The 23,879-nt window shown below is 52.8% G+C and overlaps 1 protein-coding gene and 2 long non-coding RNA genes across 7 annotated transcripts in view; 2 read left to right on the top strand and 1 right to left on the bottom strand.

Moving 5' to 3' along the window:
• Positions 1 to 235: 235 nt before the first annotated feature.
• FHL1 (four and a half LIM domains 1) overlaps positions 236 to 23,879 on the bottom strand; it is a 61,696-nt gene continuing 38,052 nt past the window's right edge. The window contains exons 1-7 of one of the 5 annotated variants that reach the window (XM_027054808.2): positions 12,140 to 12,294; positions 4,818 to 4,999; positions 4,403 to 4,577; positions 3,552 to 3,721; positions 2,903 to 3,089; positions 2,088 to 2,287; positions 236 to 1,737 (exon numbers count right to left, since the gene is read on the bottom strand). In XM_027054808.2, coding sequence (XP_026910609.1) covers positions 1,654 to 1,737; positions 2,088 to 2,287; positions 2,903 to 3,089; positions 3,552 to 3,721; positions 4,403 to 4,577; positions 4,818 to 4,999; positions 12,140 to 12,161 — 1,020 coding nt within the window. In that variant the 5' untranslated portion in view covers positions 12,162 to 12,294 and the 3' untranslated portion in view covers positions 236 to 1,653. Of the gene's footprint in view, positions 1,738 to 2,087; positions 2,288 to 2,902; positions 3,090 to 3,551; positions 3,722 to 4,402; positions 4,578 to 4,817; positions 5,000 to 5,951; positions 6,112 to 12,139; positions 12,295 to 23,879 lie in introns of those variants that run through there. The other 4 variants (XM_027054809.2, XM_053201738.1, XM_027054811.2 and 1 more) reach the window with 4 other exon arrangements.
• LOC128311459 (uncharacterized) lies at positions 11,980 to 14,279 on the top strand. The gene is made up of 3 exons (XR_008289869.1): positions 11,980 to 12,922; positions 13,228 to 13,903; positions 14,122 to 14,279. It is a non-coding gene; the product is annotated as an uncharacterized LOC128311459 (long non-coding RNA).
• Positions 14,291 to 21,360, top strand: LOC128311458 (uncharacterized). Its single transcript, XR_008289868.1, has 2 exons — positions 14,291 to 14,793; positions 14,880 to 21,360. It is a non-coding gene; the product is annotated as an uncharacterized LOC128311458 (long non-coding RNA).

Raw genomic sequence — 23,879 nt, 5'->3', positions numbered from 1 at the left:
GCCCTTTTTAAGGGATGTGAACATCTGGGAAATGCTGCTTCTGGGTCAGCGTGGGGTGTGGTGGTTTTTGACAGGACCCGAGTGCCGCTGCGGGCTTCAGTCTGCTTCTAAATTCCTCGGTTCTGTGCGACTGCTCCGAACAGAGTACGCGCTCGAAGGAAAGCGGTCATCGAGGGTCTGAGAGCAATCGTGTCCCCTTACAGCAACTCCATGGGCAGAATTAAAAGACGAGGCGTTATTTATTTATATGCTGCTTTATTTCTGTAAGGGTACACTGAAACTTTAGGATAACAGCTAATGACAAAATGTAGAAATGAGGCATTGGCTTGTCTAACCACTCCTACGAGAATGTTAATATGCACTGTCATTACATGTTTACTTTTGATACTGTCTCATTATACTATGTAATAGAACAATGTTGATAAAAATACGGTAAGTTAGGTGAGCCTGCATCTCAGGTAAGCACTGTGTGGAAATCCGCTTGTGCCTGTGAGGGTGGCAGCCGCTCCCCCAGAGATCCAGCTGAGCTCTTGAGGGACAGTCCTAAAAATCACAAGAAAAGGGACTTGGCGGGCCTCTTGAGCACACAAAGAGCAGACAACTACTACGCTACAAGGGACTCCACTCTAGCCGCTGTTTGGAAATGTCCTATCCGTGTCAGTGACAGTCCTGGCGCCTGCTCAGCTACCCCCCGGCTAGAGTGTTATGATTACTTCGGCAGGATGAATTTCAAAACCGCAGGAACGTTTGAGGGGGGCTAAAATATCGACATGCAAGTCTCCAAACCCATAAACTACGTTACTATGAATTAAAACGAGAGTATTAAAAAAGAAAAAGAAAAAGGGCAGCTGGGTTAGTTTTGTTAAGCCTCCAGAAGTAGTCGCCGTGACGATGTTCCTGTGAAACAGGCTCGTTTTCTCAGGTCTGCCTACACTTTCCAAATCACCTGCACGTTCCCCGCTTGAAAGTGGGAACGTTCAGAAAACACGCCACACGGGGAAATCGAAAGTTAGTACGGGGGAAAGGTCAGTTTAGAGTTACAGCCAAGTTCAAATGTTAACTTTCTGGAAATTCGTATTAGTCGTTTGAGAGCACAAAAGAGAACAGCAGGAAGATTTCGAGGAGGAGGTTCAACCATGCAATTTAAGTTCGCTCTCTGCTCACAGGTGAGCAGCCGAGTTGGAGCAGCCGCCGCAACTCTTGCGTGTCCTGAGGACACGGTGGGTCCCAGCTGAGCCACGAGACGCATCTCAGCGGGCGCTTTCTGTGTTACGCTTCTCGCTCACGTCACTAAGCAGCTAAATGGTGAGCACGTTTCTGCTCTATGATAAACATGCAGAAGAGTCAACCTATCTACGTGTTTGTGTTTTCACCGCAGCTGCGGAGAAGTGGCCGCGCCGCGACATCCTAGTGTGACCACTGCGTGCCCGTATCTGAGTAATACTGTAAAATGGGAGCAAAGACAGAGGAAGCAACTTTAGAGGTGAGAGGCCGCTCTGGCCCTCTGGGTGGTGCAGGGCAGAGGGCGAGGACACAAGAACAAGACTCGATTCCATTTTACAGGACAGGAGCCCCTGTCGCTTTACAGCTTTTTGGCACAGTCGGGGCAATACACTTGCTCCTGGTGGAAAACAAAGCGCTTGTTGGCCAGATTCATGGAGCATTTTTTGCAGTGGAAGCAGTAGTCGTGCCAGGATTGTCCTTCATAGGCCACCACACTGGAGCCTTTACCAAACCCTGGGGAAACAACAAAAGAAAACAAAGGAGGCCGCTGAGTGGGCACAGGCGGGAGGCCGAGCGCCGCCTTGCCCGTTCACGGAGCCGACAAGCACGCGGGGGCAGTGTCTGCCCGGCCCCCGGCCGCCCTCCGCCGCGCACCGACCCCCGCGTCGCCGCCACCCTGTTACGGCTCGCGAGGACCTGAGGAGATGCCAGAGCTCAGCCGCGAACCCACACTCCCATGCCACCGCTATCGCCCTGTGACACGCACCGACCTCCCAGCATAACCAGTTTCTTTGATTTAGGGCCATGGCATCAAAGTGGCCACCAGGAGGCAAACTTGGGCTGTTCGCGGGGTGTGCACTTACCGGGCCTCGAGGAGCTGCTAAGCTTCGATTTTTTCTATAAAGAACCACCACCCACGAGGGACAAGTCCTCTCTCCACCCGGATGCCTGCCCCGGAGGTTGGCGCTGGGAAACAGGGTGAGAGGCAAGCGTTTCCCGTGGCACACTGGGGGCTTCCTAGCTTTAGAGACTGGGTGGCTCACTCTTGACACAGTCCTTTTCCCTGAGGATGGCAAAAGTCTTCTCAAATGTACATTTCAAGGCTCCCCGGGGAGATGGGAAAATTGGAGGCGGGGAAAGGGCCCGGGGCACGTGGATCGCGGCCGCGTGAGGAGGAATGAAGTGATCAGCTCTGCTTCTGATCGCCAAACAGCTGCCCGCAGCCACCTCTGAGCTAGCCTGCCGCTAGGGGCGCTCTAATCCCCGCCTGCCGCTCGCAGCCTCCCCCCCTCCCCCCTCCCCCCCCAACTCCCGCCGGCCTGATCCGCCCCCCTTTCCTCTCCCTTCCCCGCCGGACTCCCCCCACCCCCCCACCCCGCTCCCACCGCCACACGCGGTGCCTGCCTGCCCGTGGCCATGGCCGTGGGTCTCAGGCTCGTGAACTCCGGCAGCGTCGTTAGTCAGCAGTAGTCAGGAGGTGTTCTGTATTGCAAAGGCTAAGCTGGCCTGGGGGAGAATCCAAACTATTCGGGGGGGGGGGCCTTCGGGACCACAGTGGCAGGGGGACAGGACATTCTGTGGGGCCTTTGTGGATGAAACCGACGGCGTAGGAAAATGAGAGATGGTTACCATGCGCAAGACCTAGCCTGGCAGACTTAGCAAGGACTCTTTAGCCTACCAGTGATGGGGTTCTTGCATCCAGCACACTTCTTGGCCACAAAGTTCTTGTAGCAATCCACGCAGTAATACTGGTCCTCCACAGCGGTGAAACGCTGCCCAGCCAGCTTCTTAGAGCAGGTAACACACACAAAGCACTCGGCATGCCAGGGCTGATCCTGGTAAGTGATTCCTCCAGATGTGATGGCCTAGACCAGGGAGTGTAGCACCGGATTCAGATTCAACAACCATTTTGTTGAATGCCTACTACGTGCCAGGCACTGTGCTGGGCGCTCTGGTAGACAGTATCTCATTTGATCGCCACCACGGCCATGGGAGGCAGGTGCGATTATTACCCCCGAGCTACAGACGAAGACACCGAGGCTCAGAGAAGGCGGGCCCCTGCGTGGGGTGACACGGCAATTAGGGGGTGGAGGCGGGCCCTCTAGAGCCGGGGCCGCCGCGCCTCCCCAGGGCGCTCGCGGACACCCGACTTGGCCCCGGGCGCCGCTTTCGACCGCCGCAGCGTCCCCGTCTGCAACACGGGAATAATAATTCCCACGTCGCAGGGCCGTCGTGACGATGGAATGGGATAGTGTGTGTGCAAGTGCTCTGCCAACTGTCAAACACTTCCAGAAACGAGTCAACGCGGAGCTCCCTCGACAGCGTACCTTGTTGCACTTCACGCAGTGCTTGGCGAATTTGGTCTCGTGGCAGGTCACGCAGTAGAAGTCCTCCCCTTTGGGGAAGAAGCTTCCGGTCCCGATCACTTGCTTGCAGTTGCTGCAGGTGAAGCAGTCTTTGTGCCACACGGTCTTCTTGTACTCCACGTTCTGATCTCCTGCGGGGGAAGCCATCCACAGCCCGGCTGACAGGGCCCTGCAGGGGGCTGCTTCCGCTCAGCCCGCCCCCCAGGGCCTCCAGAGGGGAGGGCGCACAGGCCCTGCACAGTTACCGGCCTCACGCTCGCCCCCAGCTGTGCTATCCACGGCTGGGGGGGGCGGGGGGTGGGGGGGTGAGGGGAGGGCTTCTCCCCTCCGTCCTGCTGGGGTTGTGCAGACCCAGACTCCCGTGGTCGTGGTCGGGGGAAGGGGACCCCGGCAGCAGTGTTTCAGGATGGGGGGAGGGGCTGAATCCCCGCCCCACCCCCACGGCTGGCCTTTGCGGACTGGACCTGGAGACTCGCTGGGGGGAGGGGCAGAGGGGGCAGCTGGCCCAGAATTCCACCCAGGAGGGCGCATGCTTTGATCACTTACTCTACCCAAATGAGAAAGCGCTACATACTTTTCACTTCTTTCTCTCGCCACAGACGGCTCTCTCCAGTGTTCTTTAGTTGCCGAGTGTGTGCGTGTGTGCGAGCATATATGTGTACGCAGATATACGTGTATATATATGCGTGCATATATACGCTAAAATCTAAGCGCGGCTCGCAGCAGCATCACCCCACCACCGCGAGCACCCGGCATCATCTCCGCCCTCGGGGCCTCCTCCCTGGCTGCCGGGGAGGGAGAGGGGGCGCTACCTGCCACGATTGGCTTGAAGCACCCCTTGCACTTGGGGTTGTCCTCCCGAGTGGTGCACTTGTTGCAGAAGATCTTGTTGTCCTTGGCCACAAAGGTCTCGTTGGCCAAGGGGTGAAGGCACTTGGCACAGCGGAAGCAGGTGTCGTGCCAGTAGCGGTTCTTATAGTGCACCTCCTGGGGACCGAGCAGATGGGGTGGCTGCCGTGAGTGGTGCTGGGGGCCCGGGGGAGGGGGGGTGTCAGGGGCGGTGGCCCCCCACCGAGACTGGGACAGCCCGAGGCCAACGTTCCTATGAGTAACACTGTGAGTAACACGAGGGGCGCCCAGGAGTTTGTGAAATACAAGCAGGCCCCGCCTCGGACAGCCGTCCGGGGCCCCCCCCCAGCCCCCACACGCCGCCGGGGCCACCGTTACCTTGGAGTCGGCGCCGATGGGCTTCCGGCAGTCCACACAGGTGTTGGCGCAGAACTTGTCGAAGCACTTGAGGCAGCAGTGGTGGCCGTCCTTCTGCACGTACTTCTTCCCCTGCAGGTTGTCCCTGCAGTAGTGGCAGTCGAACTTCTCAGTCATGGTGCCCACCTTGTAGCTGGAGGGACCTGCGGGGGCAACGGGCCGGGCAAATGAGCCCCGGGAGGACGGTGGGCGCGGCGCCGCGACCCCACACGCTTCACTAGGACCCGGGAAGAGACCGGTCCCCGGCGCCTTGGGAGAGAGCCCTGCCGGCGGGACGAGGGGGCCGGATGGGGCGGGGGTGGGGGGGGACAAGAGGGGATACGGGCCGCATCCTGGAGGCGGGCTGCTTGGCGGCGGTGCCCACGGCGTGCCAGGCCCTCCCTCGCCAGCCTCCGAGGCCTCGCTCCCTCCTTTAGATCCGCCAGAACACTTTTAAATCCCTGAAGGGACCCCGAGGAGTTCTGTCCCCCGCAGTTCACGGCCCCGGGGCCCGAGCCGGGGCCCCAGAGCGGACTTCTCACAACGGCGTTCTCCGTCCTGGACCGGCGAAGTCTACGACTGTGAACACTCGGCACAGTGACCTGCCGGTTTGGGGCGTGCCCACATCAAGTCCCCCCTTGGTTCAAGCAAGTTTGTGACTTAGGACATTTGTTTTAAAAACTGCAACTTTAAAAGAGGATCTACAGTGGGGGGGCACGCTTAAAAAAAAAAGTGTTAAGCCGATCATTCGAAGAACCCCTCCCACTGCCTTCACAGGAACAGCCACCCGAGTCCCCCAGCGCCCCCCACCCCCCCCACCAAAGCTTGCGGCGCTGCCGAGGCGCTCTGTTCGTCCCGCCACCAGAAAGGTACCAAATGGGGGTTTCTATTAGCTCCCGACTTCTTTAAACATATGCCGATCTCCCCCCTCCGCCCGAACGAACGTGGGTTCCGTAGACAGCAGTTATGTAATCGCACAGGAAACACCAGAACGGAGACGCTGTTCCCAGCTCCCCACAAGCGCGGTTCCCGTGCTAGCAAATGCCCCCGTGTCATCTGCAGAGTGTCATCTGGAGACGAGTTGAGGGAAGACGGCCGGGAGGCCCCGGTACTCACCGCAGCTCTTCCACTGGCCCGGCGGCCCCAGACTCCCACTGTGCGGCCCGGTCCCAGGTTTTTTTATACAAACACATGTCCGAGTTGTTTGGATCCTGTTGCCACCGGCAACCAAATAGCAGAGAGTGAGCTAAGGAAACCACACCCTGCCTCTCGGAGCCGCCTCGGGAAGGCTGCTGAACTCTCACTCACAACTGGGTCCCTTTCGGAAGCCAGGCGGCCAACCAAGCGGAGCGCGCGGCCGGCCAGGGAGGCACAGGGCCCGGGGGGGGGGGGGGAGGGGGGGGTGCAGCTCGGGGCCGGCTTCAGGCCCCCCCCCGGTGACCCTCGGACACACCCCCTCGCCTCCTGGGAATGAGCCGCTGCGGCCAGCGGGAGGCATTCTGGGGCAAAGACAGTTGCTTGAGCCCGCTGTGCCACAGTTCAGAGGTTTCTCGGGACCGGAGGATGGCTCTTACTGGCACCTTGTCCCCCAAAGAAAACCAGGACGTTCCCTTACGTAAACTGGGTTAGAAACGAAAAGTAGAGGCACAAGTGAAACCAAGGTCTGTCTCCTTGAACTGCACACCGTTTACGTAAGGTAGCTTTTAAACTGCCATCGGCCTCCGTGCAAACAAAGTGCCCGTCACAGTGATCGCACGCCGGCAGTCACCCTCCGTTCATTCCTGCTGGCCCTTCACCTGTCCCCTAAAACCCTTGTGTCGTTAGCTCTTCCATACTGAAACCGTGCACCCGACAAACATTTACTTTCTTGTTAAGAGCTGAGCAGAGAAACTAAGTAAATCTCCAGTAACAGTAATGCCAGGAAATTAAATTATCAGTGGCTCCTAAATACCATTTGGCAGGAAATTAGAATTTGTAAGATTAGACAGCACTGGCTTCCTGCGCGGCGAGCAGTCACGGCTGGGTTAGCCCTTCGGAGACTATCTTCCTGGACCATATTTGAACATCCCTCCTCCTCCTCCCTCACCGGAGTCTCTATTTAGAAGACAACTCTGGGCCGCACTCATTTTCCTGTCACTCTTCCGATGTCTTTCAAAGAGGAGATGACCTCCAAATACTTCTAAGCGTTAAGTCCCTAAGTCCCGTATAGAGTCCCTCCTGACGGGAGCCCCGGCTCGTGGTATGTCGGAGCCCTAGCTTTAAGCTAAACATCAAGGCGCCGGCGTCACACGGCAAACAGACACCAGGCGACACAGCGAGTCCTGTTCAGGCAGCCCGAGGTTTGGAGAGAAGGCCGGCCAAGCCTTTCTCACTTCAAAACCACATACTTTGAGAACCTGTCATCTTACCAATGCCAAGTTCTTCACTGCTCACTTTCAGAGTTCTAGAACACGACCGGCTCACACTTTCGAGGCATCCAGCCGATGACATAAGCCATGGCTCACCACGGATCGTGGAAGGTACCGGAGTGTGTCGGAAATGGGAGTCGTGTCCGCACGGCTGCACGCCAAGCTATCGTCCCTATAGCAGAGGGTCTTGAACCCAGCAAAGGGAACATGAAATAGCTCGCCCCAAGTTAATGGTGCCTCTATGGAGAGTCCCACTTCTTAGCGTTTTCGAGTCCTGGCTTTTAGGCATTATTATTAGTTTTCCTTCCTGTCGTAGGAGAAGCCCAGGGTCAGCTTACATTCCCCGCCCCCGTACACTTAAACCCAGAGAGGCTGCACCCACATGGACATATTTCAAAGGGCATATCCTCTTAGAACTGATTTCCACAGTGGACTCGGGCCTTTTTCGTGTGTGCGGAAACACGTATTCGTCAAGATAAAATAGGCACTTCTGGGAGCGTTGGCTTTATTGCCTAATAAGTAAACAGGCTGGAAATACTTAAAGCATGTTAGCAATGCCGATGTCAAGCCCATGAACTTTAGTTCTTTTTTTTTTTTTTTTTCTTCAATAATTCCAATCAAGTGGAACTCCGGGCAACCTGAATTAGCTTACCTCATGTTTTTCTCTATTTAGGATTATTTGGTCCCAGACTATGGCAAGCCTTCACGTAGCATGCCCAGGAGGAAGTCGGAGTACTAGGTTCCGGCCGACGAGATACGTACCAGGTCGTAACTCTGTGTCAAATGTGAACGTGTGCAACGGGGAGGGATGAGGCTACCGCTCATCTTCAGAGCAGTTACCGATTCTAAGACAACAGCGTACAGACGACAGCGCCGACACACACACGTGCTCCTAAAAGACCGCGAGCGCCTGGGTTCGTGGCGCCACCAAAACAAGCCGCAGCACAGTCTCGACTTCGTGGGGCGGGAAAAGCTGGGCGCCTTCCTTCCTTCCCCGATGTCAGAAATAACGGGGTGGGGGGAGGGACGAAGGTAGTGTTTTACCTGGTCTTTGAGGCTCTCTTTAATCTTCCGGAATTGCATATACTTAAGGCGTTTATCTCATAGGGAATATGGTTTTTAATCCCCTTAGCCATTTCTCAGACCGTGAAATATGAAGCCACCTAACCTTCCTCTTCCCCAGCATCCCGAGCTGTCTCCCCGGACCCCCTGCCGTTATCTGGGAAAGGGCATCGTGGGTCATCACTGGCAATAGTGGATACCCAGAATGACAATGCTCCCTCCCTTCCCGCCTGTCCTTGTCACCACGCGTTTGCCCTCTGACAGCTCTCTGGCAGCTCTCTGGATCCTAAGGTGGAGGTGTGAGCCGGGCGCATATGCAGGGCAGGGCCGAGGCTTCTCTATCACAGAAAAAGGTTCCAAACGTACTAGGAGTCCCGGGGATCTAATCGCAGGCCCTGAGTACACCAGTCATACAGTAAGTATGTGCCTGTGGATGGACGGGTGGGGGAGACAAGTCACCGCCACTAAGCTCCTCCAAAGCTCTTTTATCAAAAGCATTTTATAACAAATATTTGTTTTTAAAAATCAGGGCACAGCTCTTGCCACCCTAAGGTGCTGATGTCTGACCCACAGTCCTTTACGGATGCAGCGGGTTCAAATGCATCGGAGTTGTGACCGGATGATCCCATTTTAGATACTTATTCCAAGATGGTAGCCTTTCTTGCTATGCCTGCTTCAAAAAGACACATCATCCTTCCCTTACTCAACAAGCTTCCTCTTCCAGAAAATTCCTGAACTACAGCCAACATGCTAAGAGGTGCCTACATAAACCTCAGTACCTCAATAAAAAAGTGTTGGCTTTCGGTGTCCTCGTGTGCACATTGAAGGAGAAACGTGATGGTGCGACATTTCTAGAACTATAAACCTCTCATGAGAGAAGATTCAGTTCGTACTTAATAATCTTGCTTGTGTTTTTAGGTGTATTTTCTCATGTATTTCTTGCTAATATCCATCGTTCCCCTTCTGCCCGAGTGGTTCGAAATAGGAAGATTTAAGGAAACCATGAATCTTCGAGCAAAGCGACATTCTTCAATGTGCTCTCCCTGAGGAGTATGGTGCACAGTGTAAACAACGAACAGCAACCCGGATGGAAGAAAAAAATTGGGGCTATTTCTGGTCTGTTAATTGCTAAGTCCAACATACCAGTCCGTTAGTCACTCTGCGTATAAATACTGCCTTCTAAAGAAAGGATATATCGCTTTCCTGAGAATGTTTGACAAATGGAGCGAAGCCTTGGCCGATGAATAGGACGCTTGTGTGGCAGACACACTAACGCACCTGGAGGTGTCGTCAGACGTTTGGGAGTAAATACCTGACTAGCTGCAATGAGACGGAGTTCATGAGTCATGGCTGAAAAGCAGTCTTTCATAGAATCTCACAGAAAATCAGAAAGGGTTCCTTTCCCTTAAAAACAGAACACATACGGAACGATTCAATGCTATGTGCAACCTCACTTGTACGCTACCTTCAGAGAAAAACTCATAAATCTCCTTTGGGTCACTGATAAACAGTTTTAGATTATACCCGGTAACAGGAGGGTTGGATAGAGATTATTAAACAAAAACTAGGTGCCCCTGGATTTCCACCAGGCTAGATTCTATGCGAGTATTACTCTGTCCATATACGAAGCTTTTCTTAATGTTGCGCGTGTTATGTGGGCACTTCCAGCTTGCGTATCAGAAAACGAGTGCTTCCGACTTGGCAGCAGCAGGACGTGCGTTTTCAGTTTTCCTAGCGGTGGGGAAGCAGCAGGCGGTCGTCTGGTGGTCACGACAAGTATGCAACGTTCAAGTTTCACCCTTGACCAAATCTTCTGGCTGCCATTTTCAGTTATTTTAAGAAGTCAACCCAGTTTGATTACTCGCTCACACCACCATTTCATTTTCCATCCCTGCCCCAAGAAAAGACTCCTGGGGCAGTATGTACAACCCACTGGGCAGTGGCCGGTGAAGGGAACTAGTGGCTGTATAATATGGCAGATGGCCTTACTTCCCTCCCCATCCACACCCCCCCCCCCACCCAGCCTGGTCCTCAACTCGAAAGGCCAAGGGTAAAGGCACTGATCTACATAACTTTGCAGACTGAAAGTGTTCAATAACAAAAATATAAATTCCTGTCCTCAAAATGTCCTCTCAGTATATGGATGGCCACTGAAAATGGATTCTGATCCAATTACCTGAGCCTCTAATTTGTCTATACGAAGCCCATCTCGGGGCAACGTGGATTTTCTTTTTGTGAGGACCTCTCTCTTCTCTGCTTTCACAGACCTATAAATCAAATGCAATACAAAATGATAGTCCCTGGTTTTAAAAACCGTTTGTGGGGGAGGCCTGGGTGGCTCAGTCGGTTAAGGGTCTGACTTCGGCTCAGGTCACGATCTCACGGTTCTTGAGTTCCAGCCCCGCGTCGGCCTCTGTGCTGAAAGCTCAGAGCCTGGAGACTGCTTTGGATTCTGTGGCTCCCTCTTTCTCTGCCCCTCCGCCATTCATGCTCTCTCTCGCTCGCTCTCTCTCTCTCTCCCCCTCTCTCTCAAAAATAAACATAAAAAAAACACCTAAAAGGTGTCAATAATCTGTCTCATTTAGTCACTGTTACAGCCTCCAGATTTATATAAGCAAGAATACTGTCAGGATTTTGTGCAATTTAAAATTGGAGGCTTGGGTGTGCTATAAACAGGTCACCTTTTAAATGTATTTTCCTATTCTGTCACTTAATAAGTAAACAAAATGGGGAGTTACTCTACCAGCTGACATGCATTCAAGGCCCATTGGAACAACCAGTACAGCTGAATAGCCAGCCTGCACCCGGAGAACGGACGTGGCGGCCAATTACCACAATCTCAGGCATTGTGGCGCCATGTTTGTAAAATGGCTCCTGGGGGGGTGGGGGGCAAAACAGCTCTTCAACATTTGGGAACAAGAAAAACACTGCATATTAATTCACCAAAGCAGGGAATGCCATTGCAGTGCGTTTGTGTTTAAACACCCAAGAAGACTTTCTAAAAGTATTCTCATTATTTAAATTCTGATGGGCAATTACGAGTTCTCAAAATGAGTTTTTCCTGCCACCCAAAATTAACTTGTCCTATAATCTGAAAGCCCGGAGACAGGACACAGTGCCTGTCTCTAAGAAAGGGGAGCGTTCCTTAGGCAGAGGGCAAAGGAGCCACAGCGACATTCTTGGCTTTGGAGGAGGGACCGGCAGCCGGGTGACCTCAGAGAGCCGGGCTTTCTGGGGAGACGGCCCGTCCTTCAGTCCTTCAGCCCGTTCCCCGGGTGTCTGTCCATGGCCGAAGGGCTTCCTTTGTGCCAGGTTACAAAACAAGAAGACGACTCTCACGCTAAGGACGGGCTAGAGGTTCGGAAACGTTGCCCCTTTTTCTGATAAGAACAATGACCACCCTACTTGTCACATCCAAAGGATCATAGCTGCTTGTCTTCAGAAAGACTAAGCACATCGTTCAGAAAAGGAAAGAGGTGGAAAGTCACTATGGACTTTCTCAGTTGTCAGTATTTCGCCCTTCAGCTCTATATTCAATTGACCTTTTCTAAACACTTGAAATTCGATTTAAAGCAGTCGCGACGAACATCTGTATGTTATAAATAATAAAAATTGCTAACCCCCCCCCCAATTGTTTTTAAAGAACAAGCCACTCGACCTGCCTTTAGTGTTGGAAACAGCAGCAGAAGGCAGCGACAGAGCAGAGACCAGCCAGGACTTATTATGTAGACAAGGCTAAAATCAGTTCATCAAAAACTATCTTTTAGTCGAGTGATGGATTCCCTGCCCTAACACAACCGTGTTCGATGGAAGATAAAGAGTATGAAGCTTTACCTGAGTGTCTATGGGAAGCCATGGCTCAGAGACCAAGTTCAGGAGCGGCACCTAGACCAGTCTTCCCTCGACCTCAGCTGATAAGGCTGTGGCTCATTTGTGAACATACATTTAAGGGGAAGCGGCTAACACAAAAATAACCGAGAGCAGATGGCCCACCCCTCCCCAGAGATCACAACCTTAATCCCACTAGAAAATTCTTAACCATTTTAGGTGATCCGAGGGAGAAGAATAGGACCCAGTAAAAATACCAAACACTACATATAAATACCTGTGGAGCTACTCAGCATCCAAATTAGCTCCAGAGCCAGAGAGGCCACATAGAAAGTCATCCCTGTACCGGAATAAAATTTGGACTCAGCTCTGGCATAGCTTAACGCTGAGCCACCCTTATTAATCCACTTTATATGCCTAAACAGCTTCCTTCGGGCCCTACGAAGTGTTTTGTGCTGCTAATGACAGAAATAACCGTAAGAGACAGACTTATATTAACCGGTGTCATTAAAAGGCGTTGGACACTAGGAATAGAGAGGTCAGGGGCCCCGTCTACGTCCTCCTTGGTATGTACCAGAGACCAGCAGAATCCTGAAGGTGCGATTCTAGCCACACATCTCCTTCGTGTCAGATGAGAGACATACACATATACAGCCACCAAGTACACGAGGAGGATACTTTTGTCCCACAAATGAAATCTGCTTTTCGGCATCAGGGACAACAAAAGTAAAAATACGGATGAAAAGGAAGAGGGCAACCTAACGTGTCGTAACAGCTGGAGGATGGCCTGTAAGTCCCTCTGTGACCCCACGCCCGTTCCCTGCCTGGCCTTATCCCCGGCACCCTCCCTGCGCCCTTCGCTCCAGCCTCACGCTGGCCTCCTCGCTGGCCTCCACACCCTCCAGACGCGCCCGGCCTCAGGCCCTGACACAGTCCCCTGCCCCCCCGGCCCCCCCCCGCACAGAGCCCTCTCACAGTTGCTCGTCTACCTCCTTCCAGGCTTTTGCTCCAAGTCACTTTCAGTGGCCTCTCATTAAGTTGCAACCATGCTCCCTGTCCCGTCTCCACCCCCTTCCTCGATTTATTCTCCACAGTAACTGTTGAAAAATGAACTAAAAGAAGCAAAACGTGCCCATCAAACCTCAACACGGCCCCATCTGGAACTCAAAAGTGCCTTTGACCACTGAACATCAAGGAAGGCATCTGAATGGCTGAGTTTTACAATTCTTTTTAAAAATATTTATTTTTGAGAGACACATACACACACACACACACGCGCACGCCACGAGTGGGGGAGGGGCAGAGAGAGAGAGGAGGACAGAGGATCAGAACCGATGCAGGGCTCACATTCATGAACCGCGAGACCGTGAGCTGAGCCAAAGTCAGACGTTTAACCGACTGAGCCACGCAGGCGCCGAGTTTTACGATTCTTACGTTCTCCAAACGTTTAATGGAACAGTTATTCCAACAGCTGAACTTGTAACTTCTCGTTAGCTGGAAAATGACAGAACAATAAAAGCCGGGATGTTACAGGCAAATTTATCACGTGTTGGGTCCAGGAGTCGGTCGGGGACAAGAAGGGGGGGCGGCACTGTGCCCCCCAGCCCGCTCCGGCCCCTGTCTCAGCGGCCTGGCGAAATGCTGCGGGGAGCCCGGCCACTTGGGAAACGGCCGCACCCCTGAAATAAAGGTCAATGTGTCTCCTGGCAGATATGCGTGTCTTGCGGGAGATGATGGACCGTTACGAACCGGAAACGAGATTTTAGCGAGGTGCGTTTCGAGGTAGAGCCTTCCTCCAGGAAGCCAGTTCTGGCTTCAAGCCCCGCACGAGAGGGCGCGTTCCCTCAGCAGGCGCAGTAGTTAGCATCTGGAAACGTCCCAACAGAATATGGACACACCGGTGGCCTCATCCAGCTGGCAAACAAACCTATTTTGCCCGAAACACGGGAGAAAATACACAACCCAGAGAATTCCTTTCTGATCTGCAGGTGCAGGACTAGCACGGGCGGGAGCCCGGCAGCGAGTCCGCCTGCGGCTGACGGCACCTCTGCCCCAGGTCGGCCCCGCCTTCCTTCTCGAACCTCAGGAGGCTTGACCCCGGCCTGCTGACACGCGTCCCCCCGCCGCCCACGGCCTCGAGTGCCAGAGCTGCCAGAGCAGAAGGGGCCCCGGGTGAGGTGAGACACAGTCCCTCACGAAGAGAGCTGGTGACCCGGCCCCGCCTGGGGTCGGTGGCCCAGAAACCCTGGCGGTCGTTTAGCAGATGCCCCAGCAGCCGCGGCTCTCGTGGGCGTCTCAGCCAAATTCGTTACACGGTAACAGCGTGATGTTTCGTGGTTTCCTCAAGAATCACTGTGCTGTTTACAGAGCGCCTTCATCGACCGTGGCCGGGGCTGGCCGCTGTTCGGCGAACCGGTCTCTCTACTGTCTGAGGGCCACGTTCCAGGCCTTCTATTCTCTCACGCTGCGCAGCGTGCGTCAGGGTGGTTTTTCAGCGAGTGTCGGGCATCAAAAACCCGAAGCCGCCTCTGGCACGCAACCTCCGAGAACCGTTCACTTCCGAGGCTCTCTACCCGCTTTTGTCTTCCAGCTATTCCGCAGTCGGCTTGTAGGCTCCACCTGTACGTGACCCCATCCCCTGCCGTCGTTTACTTTGTAAGGTAAACGGCGGATGTCCTACTATGCGGTCCAAGGGGTTTTTCTGGTACCATATGGTCCAGAGTACCATATGGTTCTGTCTTCCAAGTGGCTCAGCAGCAATATACAGATGACCCGTCACCGCAGCAGACGGAAGGTGGCATCCAGCCTTATCGCAGGCAGGGGTGTGCCCGGGGGCGCTGGTGAGACCTGCCGGATGTGATGACACGTGACCTCTCGGGTCCCTGAAGGCCGGGTAAGAGGGGCCTTCCGAGGAAAGGAGCGGTGTGAGCAAAGAGGCACGTGGCCTGGCGGGGGCGGGAGCCCGGGAGCGGGAAGCAGGACACGTGACACCGGGAGGGAAGGGCACGCCACCACAAGGACGGCCACTGGGCGGTAAGAGGGGCGCCTCTCAGAGGAAGGGGGTCCGGGGGGCCAGGAGACAGCCCGCGAGGGTCCTGCCGGCGTCAGATGAGGCCGAACGAATGATCGCAGGTGGCGGCTAGCGCCACGAGGGTCACCGCGGGGCGGGACCAGAGGGGACGGAGCCGCCGGGCTCTTGGATGTCGAGGATCTGAGCGATCGGGGCCATGACGGGGAACTTTATGTGGCCCGTTACGAGGAGCTTCTGCTGAGGTGTCAGCGGCTCGCCCCGTCTCACGGGACGGCCCCGGGCTGTCGCTGTCGCGACGGGAGAGAACCAGGCGAAACTGCGAGGGCCCCGGGGAGTCACATGTGCAGGCACTCGCACACCGCAACCCAGTCCCGGACGCTCTACTTCAGGAGCACCCCACGGGAGGATCACACTTCATGCACGAGGCAGACACGGCAAGTTCCGTGACCCAGTTGGCCCACGCCCGGGGGTTCCTCGGCCCCGGCCACCTGGCTTGTGGTCACCCTCCTCCCTTTCCCATAGTTTTCTTTCACCAAAGAAATTTCCAAATGGCTGCAAACTTATTCAGTTACTGCCATTAGTCACGGCCAGGGGCAAGGACCTGACGGCCACGTGCCACGGAGTCTTTGTGGGCCCACCTGTGGTTCATCTTGGTCACGCTCCACCCTCCTCCCCCTCCTCACGCCTGCTGCTAAGTCATACACTCAGCAGGGTTTTTCCCCTCAACAGATCTTTGCCTGGCTACTCGTCCCTCCGGCCAGCGATCTTACTGAGTGACCCCAGCGGCGGGAGGAAGGCACCCGGTCATGCACCCTGATATGCTGGGAGTCCACGTCGGGCCTCCAGAGCACTTCTCGGCCAGTGCAGCTTTAGCCCATCTCACGTTCCTGTTAATCTTTAGGGTGAGAAGAGTACTTCTGCTTCCTGACAAGGCAAATTGTGCAAAGTCATGGCTTAAATGTCACAATACAGGGCGTATCTGTCAGGGAGTCAGCTGAGGGAGCCCCCCTAGAACCACATGCAGGGCGATTTCATCGCGCAAGATCCAAAGGAAAGCGAGCCCCCAGAACTGTGCCTCCCCAGAGGGTGTCTGGATTGCAGAGCAAAGGAAAGGGGCCCCACGAAAGGGGAGGGCCTGCCACCAGTGAGGGAACATGCAGGAAATGGAGGGCCCCGGGAACAGTCAAGTGCCTTGAAAATGCTAATTCACTCCAGAGAAGACCAGCATCTCACGATTAACCTTGGATGGGTTCCTTGTAATACTCCTAGATTAAGAATTCAAACACGTGCCTTGGCCTCTACCATTGGATCTTGGAAAATGTCCTTGTGTGATTAGGAATAGTTTTATTTTTTAAATTTTCTTAAAGATTTTGGCTTTTTTAAAAAAATTGTTTAACGTTTATTCATTTTTTGATAGAGACAGAGCATGAGTGGGGGAGGGGCAGAGAGAGAGGGAGACACAGAACCTGAAGCAGGCTCCAGGCTCTGAGCCCGACGTGGGGATCGAACTCATGGACCGTGAGATCATGACTCGAGCCAAAGTCGGATGCTCAACCGACTGAGCCACCCAGGCGCCCCCATTGGCTTTTGTTTTTTTAGAAGTTTACTTATTTTGACAGAGAGAAAGAGGGAGAGAGTGGGGAGGGGCACAGAGAGAGGGAGAGAGAATCCCAAGCAGGCTCCTGCGCTGTCAGCACAGATCCCATGAACCGTGAGGTCAGGACCTGAGCCAAAGCCCGATGTTTAACTGACTGAGCCACCCAGTCGCCCCTAAAGATTTTATTTTTAAGTAATCTCAACACCCAACGTGGGGCTCAAACTCACAACCCTGAGATCAAGAGTCACGTGGTCCACTGAGCGAGGCAGCCAGGCACCCCAGGAATAGTTTTAAAGGTCTCCTGTCCCCAAAGTCTGCCCCCTCTTATACTGTTCCTAGACTCTCACCAAGATGGGGGAATGATCCCAATCACATGCTATCTATAGATATCTTTGAGCCTCTAACCAGAAATCACCAGTGCGGACAATGCTGAACAAATGATTTTCAAAGTAAGCCACCATGGTGATCTCAGATTTAAAAAAAAAAAAAAAATTGAAATGGCACTTAAAAAAGAGAAAATAAAGAAAAAAGCGATAGGAACAAAGAAACAGAAACCAGGAAGAGTTTCAGAAGGAAACATATAATAAAAATGCAGAATCTCCAATCAGAGGAAAATAAATGTTTCATGAAACCAAGAAGCTAGTAGGGATAAATCTTTGTCATATTTTAGGTGTTAGAATTCTCTTCCAGTCTATTTCTACCATCCACTTGTGATAGATCTGTTTTATTTCCATGTTGCCATGTGCCGTGACTCAAAACACCCTTTCAATCATGCTAAGTCCTGGCATTCACCAAGCCCACCTGTTATGGACATTTCAAGCCTCTGATAGATGTTCGAGGGCTAAACATTCCATGACCCTAGTCTTTATTCTTAAGGCTGTTAACGGATCGACTGCCTTGACCAGAGGCATCATCATAATGTCTCGTGAGCCCTGCTTCCTGATGGGGGACCTCACCTCGTAACATATAATCTGTCTCCATTTACCAAAAGACTATAATTGATACCCTGCCTTATTATGCCCCGGCTCGGCCGTGGAATTCAGGGCAAAGGTCAGAAACCCTTGTTGAGTGGGGCGCAGGCTGGCAGTGGGGGCACAGGAGGAAGGACACAAAGCAGTGGTCTGGGGGTCAGTCAGGAAGTCTCCATTTTGTTAGGTGATAGGCTGACTGACTGAGAGGGGGCAATCCAGGGTTCTGGAGGACTGAAACAACATTAAGGTGAAAGCCTCGCTCGGTCCCCACCTGCCAAGTTGCTCCGAGGGCCATCATTTGTCTGCCTGAGCAGTGTCACAAGCCAGATTCGAGGCACACACTCACAGGCAGACCAGGAGGGTGGTGGTCCCCAGGGAGTCGTGTCTGAGAGCGCGAATGCGAATGGCTCTCTGTGGGAACAGCTACTCTGTTGGCAAGGACGGGCATCATACTGTGAAAACGCCACAGGAAGACCAGAGTAAAGGCCAGTGTGATCTTGTGGGTGGCCTACCACGACATGACCGCCCCAACCAATAGCTTGTGTTGTCCACCCGTGCACAGTGGGGACAGAGGAGAACGGGTGGGGTCCACGCGCGATGCCACCTTCACAAAGACTGCTTTAGTTTTCCCATCTGTCGTCACGCAGAGTTGCAAACGACCTTAGATACCAAGCGGCCCGGCCACCCCATTTCATAGACGGGAAGACTGAAGCCCAGAGATGGGACATGACCGGCTTCACTGCATTATCAGCAGCTCCAGATCTAGAACCAGAGTGTCCGGACCCCCAGTGTCCCGTCCCTTGTGCCACATCAAGCTGCTTCCAGCGACGGCTCTTGACTCACGGCAGCGTACAAGTCGGGACCGTGCTTTATGGTCCCTTGACTTTAGAGAGTAATAGGCAGAGGCTCGGTGTCCGGGTCACAGACCTCGACACTAGGGGACAGGTAAAACACTCTAGATTCTCTCCTGCTACGGCGAGAGTCTCCTCAGATACCATCAACTTCAGCTGAGGCAGTGGGGCCGCAGCAGCTGCCGCAGAGCAAGGGAGGGGAGGTCCAGGTTGATGGAGGGGTAAAGGGTCCTCCTACAACAGCTGACGCTCAAGGAGCCCGAGCAAACGGTTCCAAAGCTCTGGAAGTCAAGCAGTACGCGCGCCGTGCCAGGCAGCGGGTACATGAATAGAATGACAGGAACACGAAGTCCAGCAAATAGAACACGAGAAGCAGTCTGCAGCTAGAGTGGCTGAAGCCACCAAAGGTCACGCACTCGGAAAGAGGACATCACATTTATCTCAAATCCCAACCTTTCTTGTTCATTTTCAAGCAGTGTGACGGTCGAAGAGAACACACACGTAAATATGTACCACGTGTAAGGAAGACAGGCCTGTCTCAGGTGTGGAATGGGCGGCCAACTGCTCCGCTGCATTCGGTGGAATTCAGACAAAATGGCGTCCACCGGGCCCCTGGCCATCTTGGAGGGCTTCCGCGGAAGAAAGTCAAGTCTTAATTTTATAGGCGATCGGCAGAACAATGAACACTGTTCTAAGACAAGCAACGTGGAGCGTGCTCAGAGTTTAACACGGGTGGATCTATTTTATACGGTTTCAAGGGAATTCTGTAGCGGCAAAGGGCCCGGGCCCTGGAGCCAGAGCGTCTCACATCGAATCCGGTCTCCACCACTTACTGGTTGTGTGCAAGCCAATTCTACTTAATGTGTCTGTGACTCAATTTGCTCATCTGCAGAATGGGGATAACAGGAGTGCCTAGGTTTATAGGGCTGCGGTGAGAAATAAAGCACTAAACCCTTGCACAACGGTGGCTGGCACCCAGTGGGCACATTTTGCAATTTATTCAATTATGCTTTAAAAATGAGGATTCCCAAGCAGCAGACTCCTGCAAAAGAAAAATTTCTTTTCGAATTTACCAGTTCACAGGGCACACGTGAAAAACAGGTAACAGCCCAACTGTGAGGGTTATGAGCCTGATGCGTCAACAGGAGGACAATCTGACATGTCCCAGGGCCTCAGAGGAATCAGCCTCTGGCAGGCACAACGGCCCAGAAGACAGCTGTACATCCTACATGGATGTAGACGGTTTAGGGACAGGTGATGGGACACCTTGGAAAGACAAGGCTGCTCTCTTGATCCTCTAGTGAAAATAAAAGACCCACTAGGTGTAGGTCACCTGCTCAGACTTGGGGTGAGAAAGGAGTTTTCCTACATCCCTCCTACCAAGTAAGGTCCTAGTGAGCCCAATGGATGATTACACTTTCCAACACAACAAACGAAGGCTTGCTTGGGTGAAAACCCTTAATGAGACAGGCCACCCGTGGACCGCCTCTCTGATCTCAACTTGGCCCAAGAAGGCTACCGACGAAAAGAGACTACCTATAGCATCAGAAACAGTAGCTCTGGCCAGAGCGCAGGTTACTTCTGTATGTATGATGGGAGTTGATTTGTTTTTACACGTTGGTTAAGCATTAGACTACACTAAGAATTTAGCAACTATTTCTAATGTTTCTTATTTTTGAGAGAGAGAGAGAGACAGAGTGCAAGCAGGGGAGGGGTGGGGAGAGAGGGAGACACAGAATCCGAAGCAGGCTCCAGGCTCCGAACACTCAGCACAGAGCCCGACGCGGGGCTCCAACCCACGCACCGTGAGATCATGATCTGAGCCGAAGTCGGACGCTTAACCGACTGAGCCACTGAGGCGCCCCTGACGTGAGTTAATTCTGAATGAATGCCAAGGACGTGGATCTCAAAGAGCTCTCTTTCTGGGCCATGCAGAGGAAGGGCTCAGCAGCTGACGTGAGGGAAGACTGCCTGTGGGGACGCTGGACTTAAGTGAAGCACAGGAAGGCGTCAGGTCTCAGGGGCAGCACAAGTGAGAGCTGCATCGTCTGTCCCACTGCTGCCCAAAACCACACTGTGGTCATCCCCCCACGTCCACCCCTAGATGAATTCGGGTTAAAGCACCCGAGTTGGGAGAACTGACAGAACAGTCACCTGACCAGCCCACGGACAGGCCGGATGCTACGGTGGTAACCGTCCTGCCGGATGACAGCTCACGGGGCCACGGCACCTGCGATGTGCCAGTGACGCAGTCCTGGAGGAGGAACTGTGTCTGTCCGTCAGGCCCACCGGTCTCCCTCCTTTCAGGAAGGGCTCCTGAAACCCTGTGACTCAGCTCAACCCAGGAAAACAAAAGAAAGGGAATGGGGGCAGCTCCCGGGAGGAGGCAGGCAGTGCCGGGGCAGGGGTCCCTCTGGGGCCAGTTCCAAGGAGAGAAAGGGCTGCTCCAAAGGATTCTCTGAGGCTCTGGCCAAACCCACCATACCCGTCTCTCCCAGTGCCATGGACTGGGAAAGGCCCGCAGCCACAGCATCTCAATCGCACATACTGAACATTCTATCAACCCAGGCTTCCTTCTTTTGGGTTAACGGTATCCCCCGATAAAATGGGAAGATCGCCGGCGCGTGTTTGTGGAAGGAGCTAAGAGGGTATGAAGGACCCTGGTGTTGTCGGTGAGCCTATGTAAACCATCTTCCAATGGAAACATTTCATGGGTGAAAACGTAAGAAGGTCATTGTTTTCTGTGTTCACAGTGATTCTTAAAACATGTTTCCATGTTCCTGACTCCAAGTTGTTTTTTCATTTTATGCATTAAGACACAACTTAACACACCATAAAATTTACCCTTTCAAAGCGCACACTCCAGTGATTGTTAGCATATTCATCAAGTTGAGCAATCATCACTCTCATCTGATTCCAGAACATTTTCTTCACAAAGAAAGACACCCTGTGGCCATCAGCGGTCACTCCCTAGACCCTCCCTTTCCTCCAGGCTCCCGGCAACCACTAATCTACTTTCTGTCTGTGGGTCTGCCCGTTCTGGACACTTCTGTATAAAGGGGAATCATACAATATGTGTGATCTTTTGTGTCCGGCTTCTTTCATTAAGCCTCATGTTTTCAAGTTTCATCCATGCTGTAGCATAAATCAGCACTTCATTGTATTTTACTGCCGAATAGTATTCCATCGTACGGATACGCCCCGTGTTTGTTCACTCACCTGCTGACAGACACGAGCTGTTTCTTCGTTTTAGCCATTATGAATGATGCTACTATTGGACATTCTTTTTTGTGTATGGATTTCTTTTATTTTTTGAATATTAAAATGTTTTTGGGGTGCCTGGGTGGCTCGGTCGGTTAAGCGTCCGACTTCGGCTCAGGTCATGATCTCGTGGTTTGTGACTTTGAGCCCTGCATCCAGCTCTGTGCTGACAGCTCAGAGCCTGGAACCTGCTTCAGATTCTGCGTCTTCCTCTCTCTCTGGCCCTTCCCCCCTCACTCTGTCTCTCTCTCAAAAATAAATGAACATTGAAAGAATATTAAAATGTTTTTTTCTAAAGGTACAAAAGATAACATACTGAAAAGTCTTCCTCTCCCGCCTGTCCCCAAACATGCACTTCCCTTCTCCATTAGTTACCAATGATCCCAGTGTCTTCTTATGGTTCCAGAGACACTGGGCATATGAAAAATATGTAGCTGTATATATTTTTTCTTTCTCCCTTTTTAAAAACATGATGGTGATGTGCTACACGTACTCTTCTATACTTTGCCTTTTCTATTCTGTGCATTTTAGCGAATTCTGCCTGTTAGTGCCGAAAGAGCATCCACTTTTATGACGTATATAGTATTCAACTGTGTAGATATACCACAATTTTTTTATATGTAATTTTTTTAATGTTTATTTTTGAGAGAGACAGAGGGAGCGAGCAAGCAGGGGAAGGGCAGAGAGAGAGGGAGACACAGAATCCGAAGCAGGCTCCAGGCTCTGAGCTGTCAGCACAGAGCCCGACGCAGGGCCCAAACTCACGAACTGCGAGATCATGACCTGAGCCGAAGTCAGATGCTTAACTGACTGAGCCACCCAGGTGCCCCGATGCACTACAATTTTCTTAATCAGTCCCTTATCGACAGACATTTGTTTCCAGTCTGTTATTACAAACAACGCTGTGAGAAATATGCAAAGTTCAAAACCAGGGAATGAACCAACTAGTAAAAGCAGTAAGTTAATTTAATCAGATTGCCTTCCTCTGACAGGCAGCAGGGTCAGATGCATGAAAGAGTCGTGACTCCCAGGAGAAGGGAGAGAGGAAAAGGAAAGGGACGAAGGGATCTCAAGCGGCCCAGGCAAGCACCCACCAAAGCTCACTGAAATGGCACATTTGTTTTGTCCAGGCAGAGAACAGACCACGTGGAAATCCCGTGCCAACTATGCTAAGGCTACCCTCCGTCAATGAGCCACCCAGGGAGGAAGTGGCTTTTGATTCCAAGTCTAGTGCTCCTTGCACCAAACCACAACGCCTCGCAATAAATTACAAAACAAGAAACTGAGTAAAACACTTATCCGGACGACGTGCATATAGGTTCACACGGCGCCGCGCTGTGACAGACTGGCGGCGAGGGACGATCTACGCCCCAACATTAAGGAGGCACTTAGTGTTCGTCGAGTCTGCAGGCTGAAAAGCTGTAAGGTCCACATGGTATCTGATTTTCAGATGTTCCTGTGCTCCTTTTTATCTATTTTTAAAGACGAAAGGTGGCGCCTCGGCTAGAGGTTATAATGGAGGGGCACAAGCCCTGGGCACCAGCCCTGCTGGATGATCTTAGACTGGCAACAGGTCACTGATGCATGCCACCACCAAAGTGCCCGGCTCTGAGTCATAGGTCTGACCTTCAAACGGCCTGCCGGGAAAACAAAACAGCATCTTCCTTCCTTACAGAAACCTGCTAGGGGTTTCTCGACTCTGTCTGTGTCAAGGTTGTCCATTAACCCTGTGAGTGTTTCTTTTTGACAGCAGAAGAGTAGCTGCTCATCTGCAGTCTCAGAAGTCGGTCTTTTCTGAAATGGGCACGGGTTTTTCCGAGGTCACGTAACTAACCGAGGCCAGGTGGCTTGTGTTCTATTCATCACTGACTTACCAACTTAGATTGCACCTCCCTGCTTCTATGGACTAACGAGAAAAAGAAAGGTCACCAGCACCGCACTCCCATCTCACGGCAGACACTTCAAAAGTCAACTCTTTGGATTTCAGGAAAAGGGGCTGATGTTTATAATTCGGCGTCATATATGCAAATCCAAT

This window comes from Acinonyx jubatus, chromosome X (assembly GCF_027475565.1).
Source record: "Acinonyx jubatus isolate Ajub_Pintada_27869175 chromosome X, VMU_Ajub_asm_v1.0, whole genome shotgun sequence".
Taxonomy (NCBI): domain Eukaryota; kingdom Metazoa; phylum Chordata; class Mammalia; order Carnivora; family Felidae; genus Acinonyx; species Acinonyx jubatus.
This window is presented reverse-complemented; position numbering and strand designations above follow the sequence as displayed.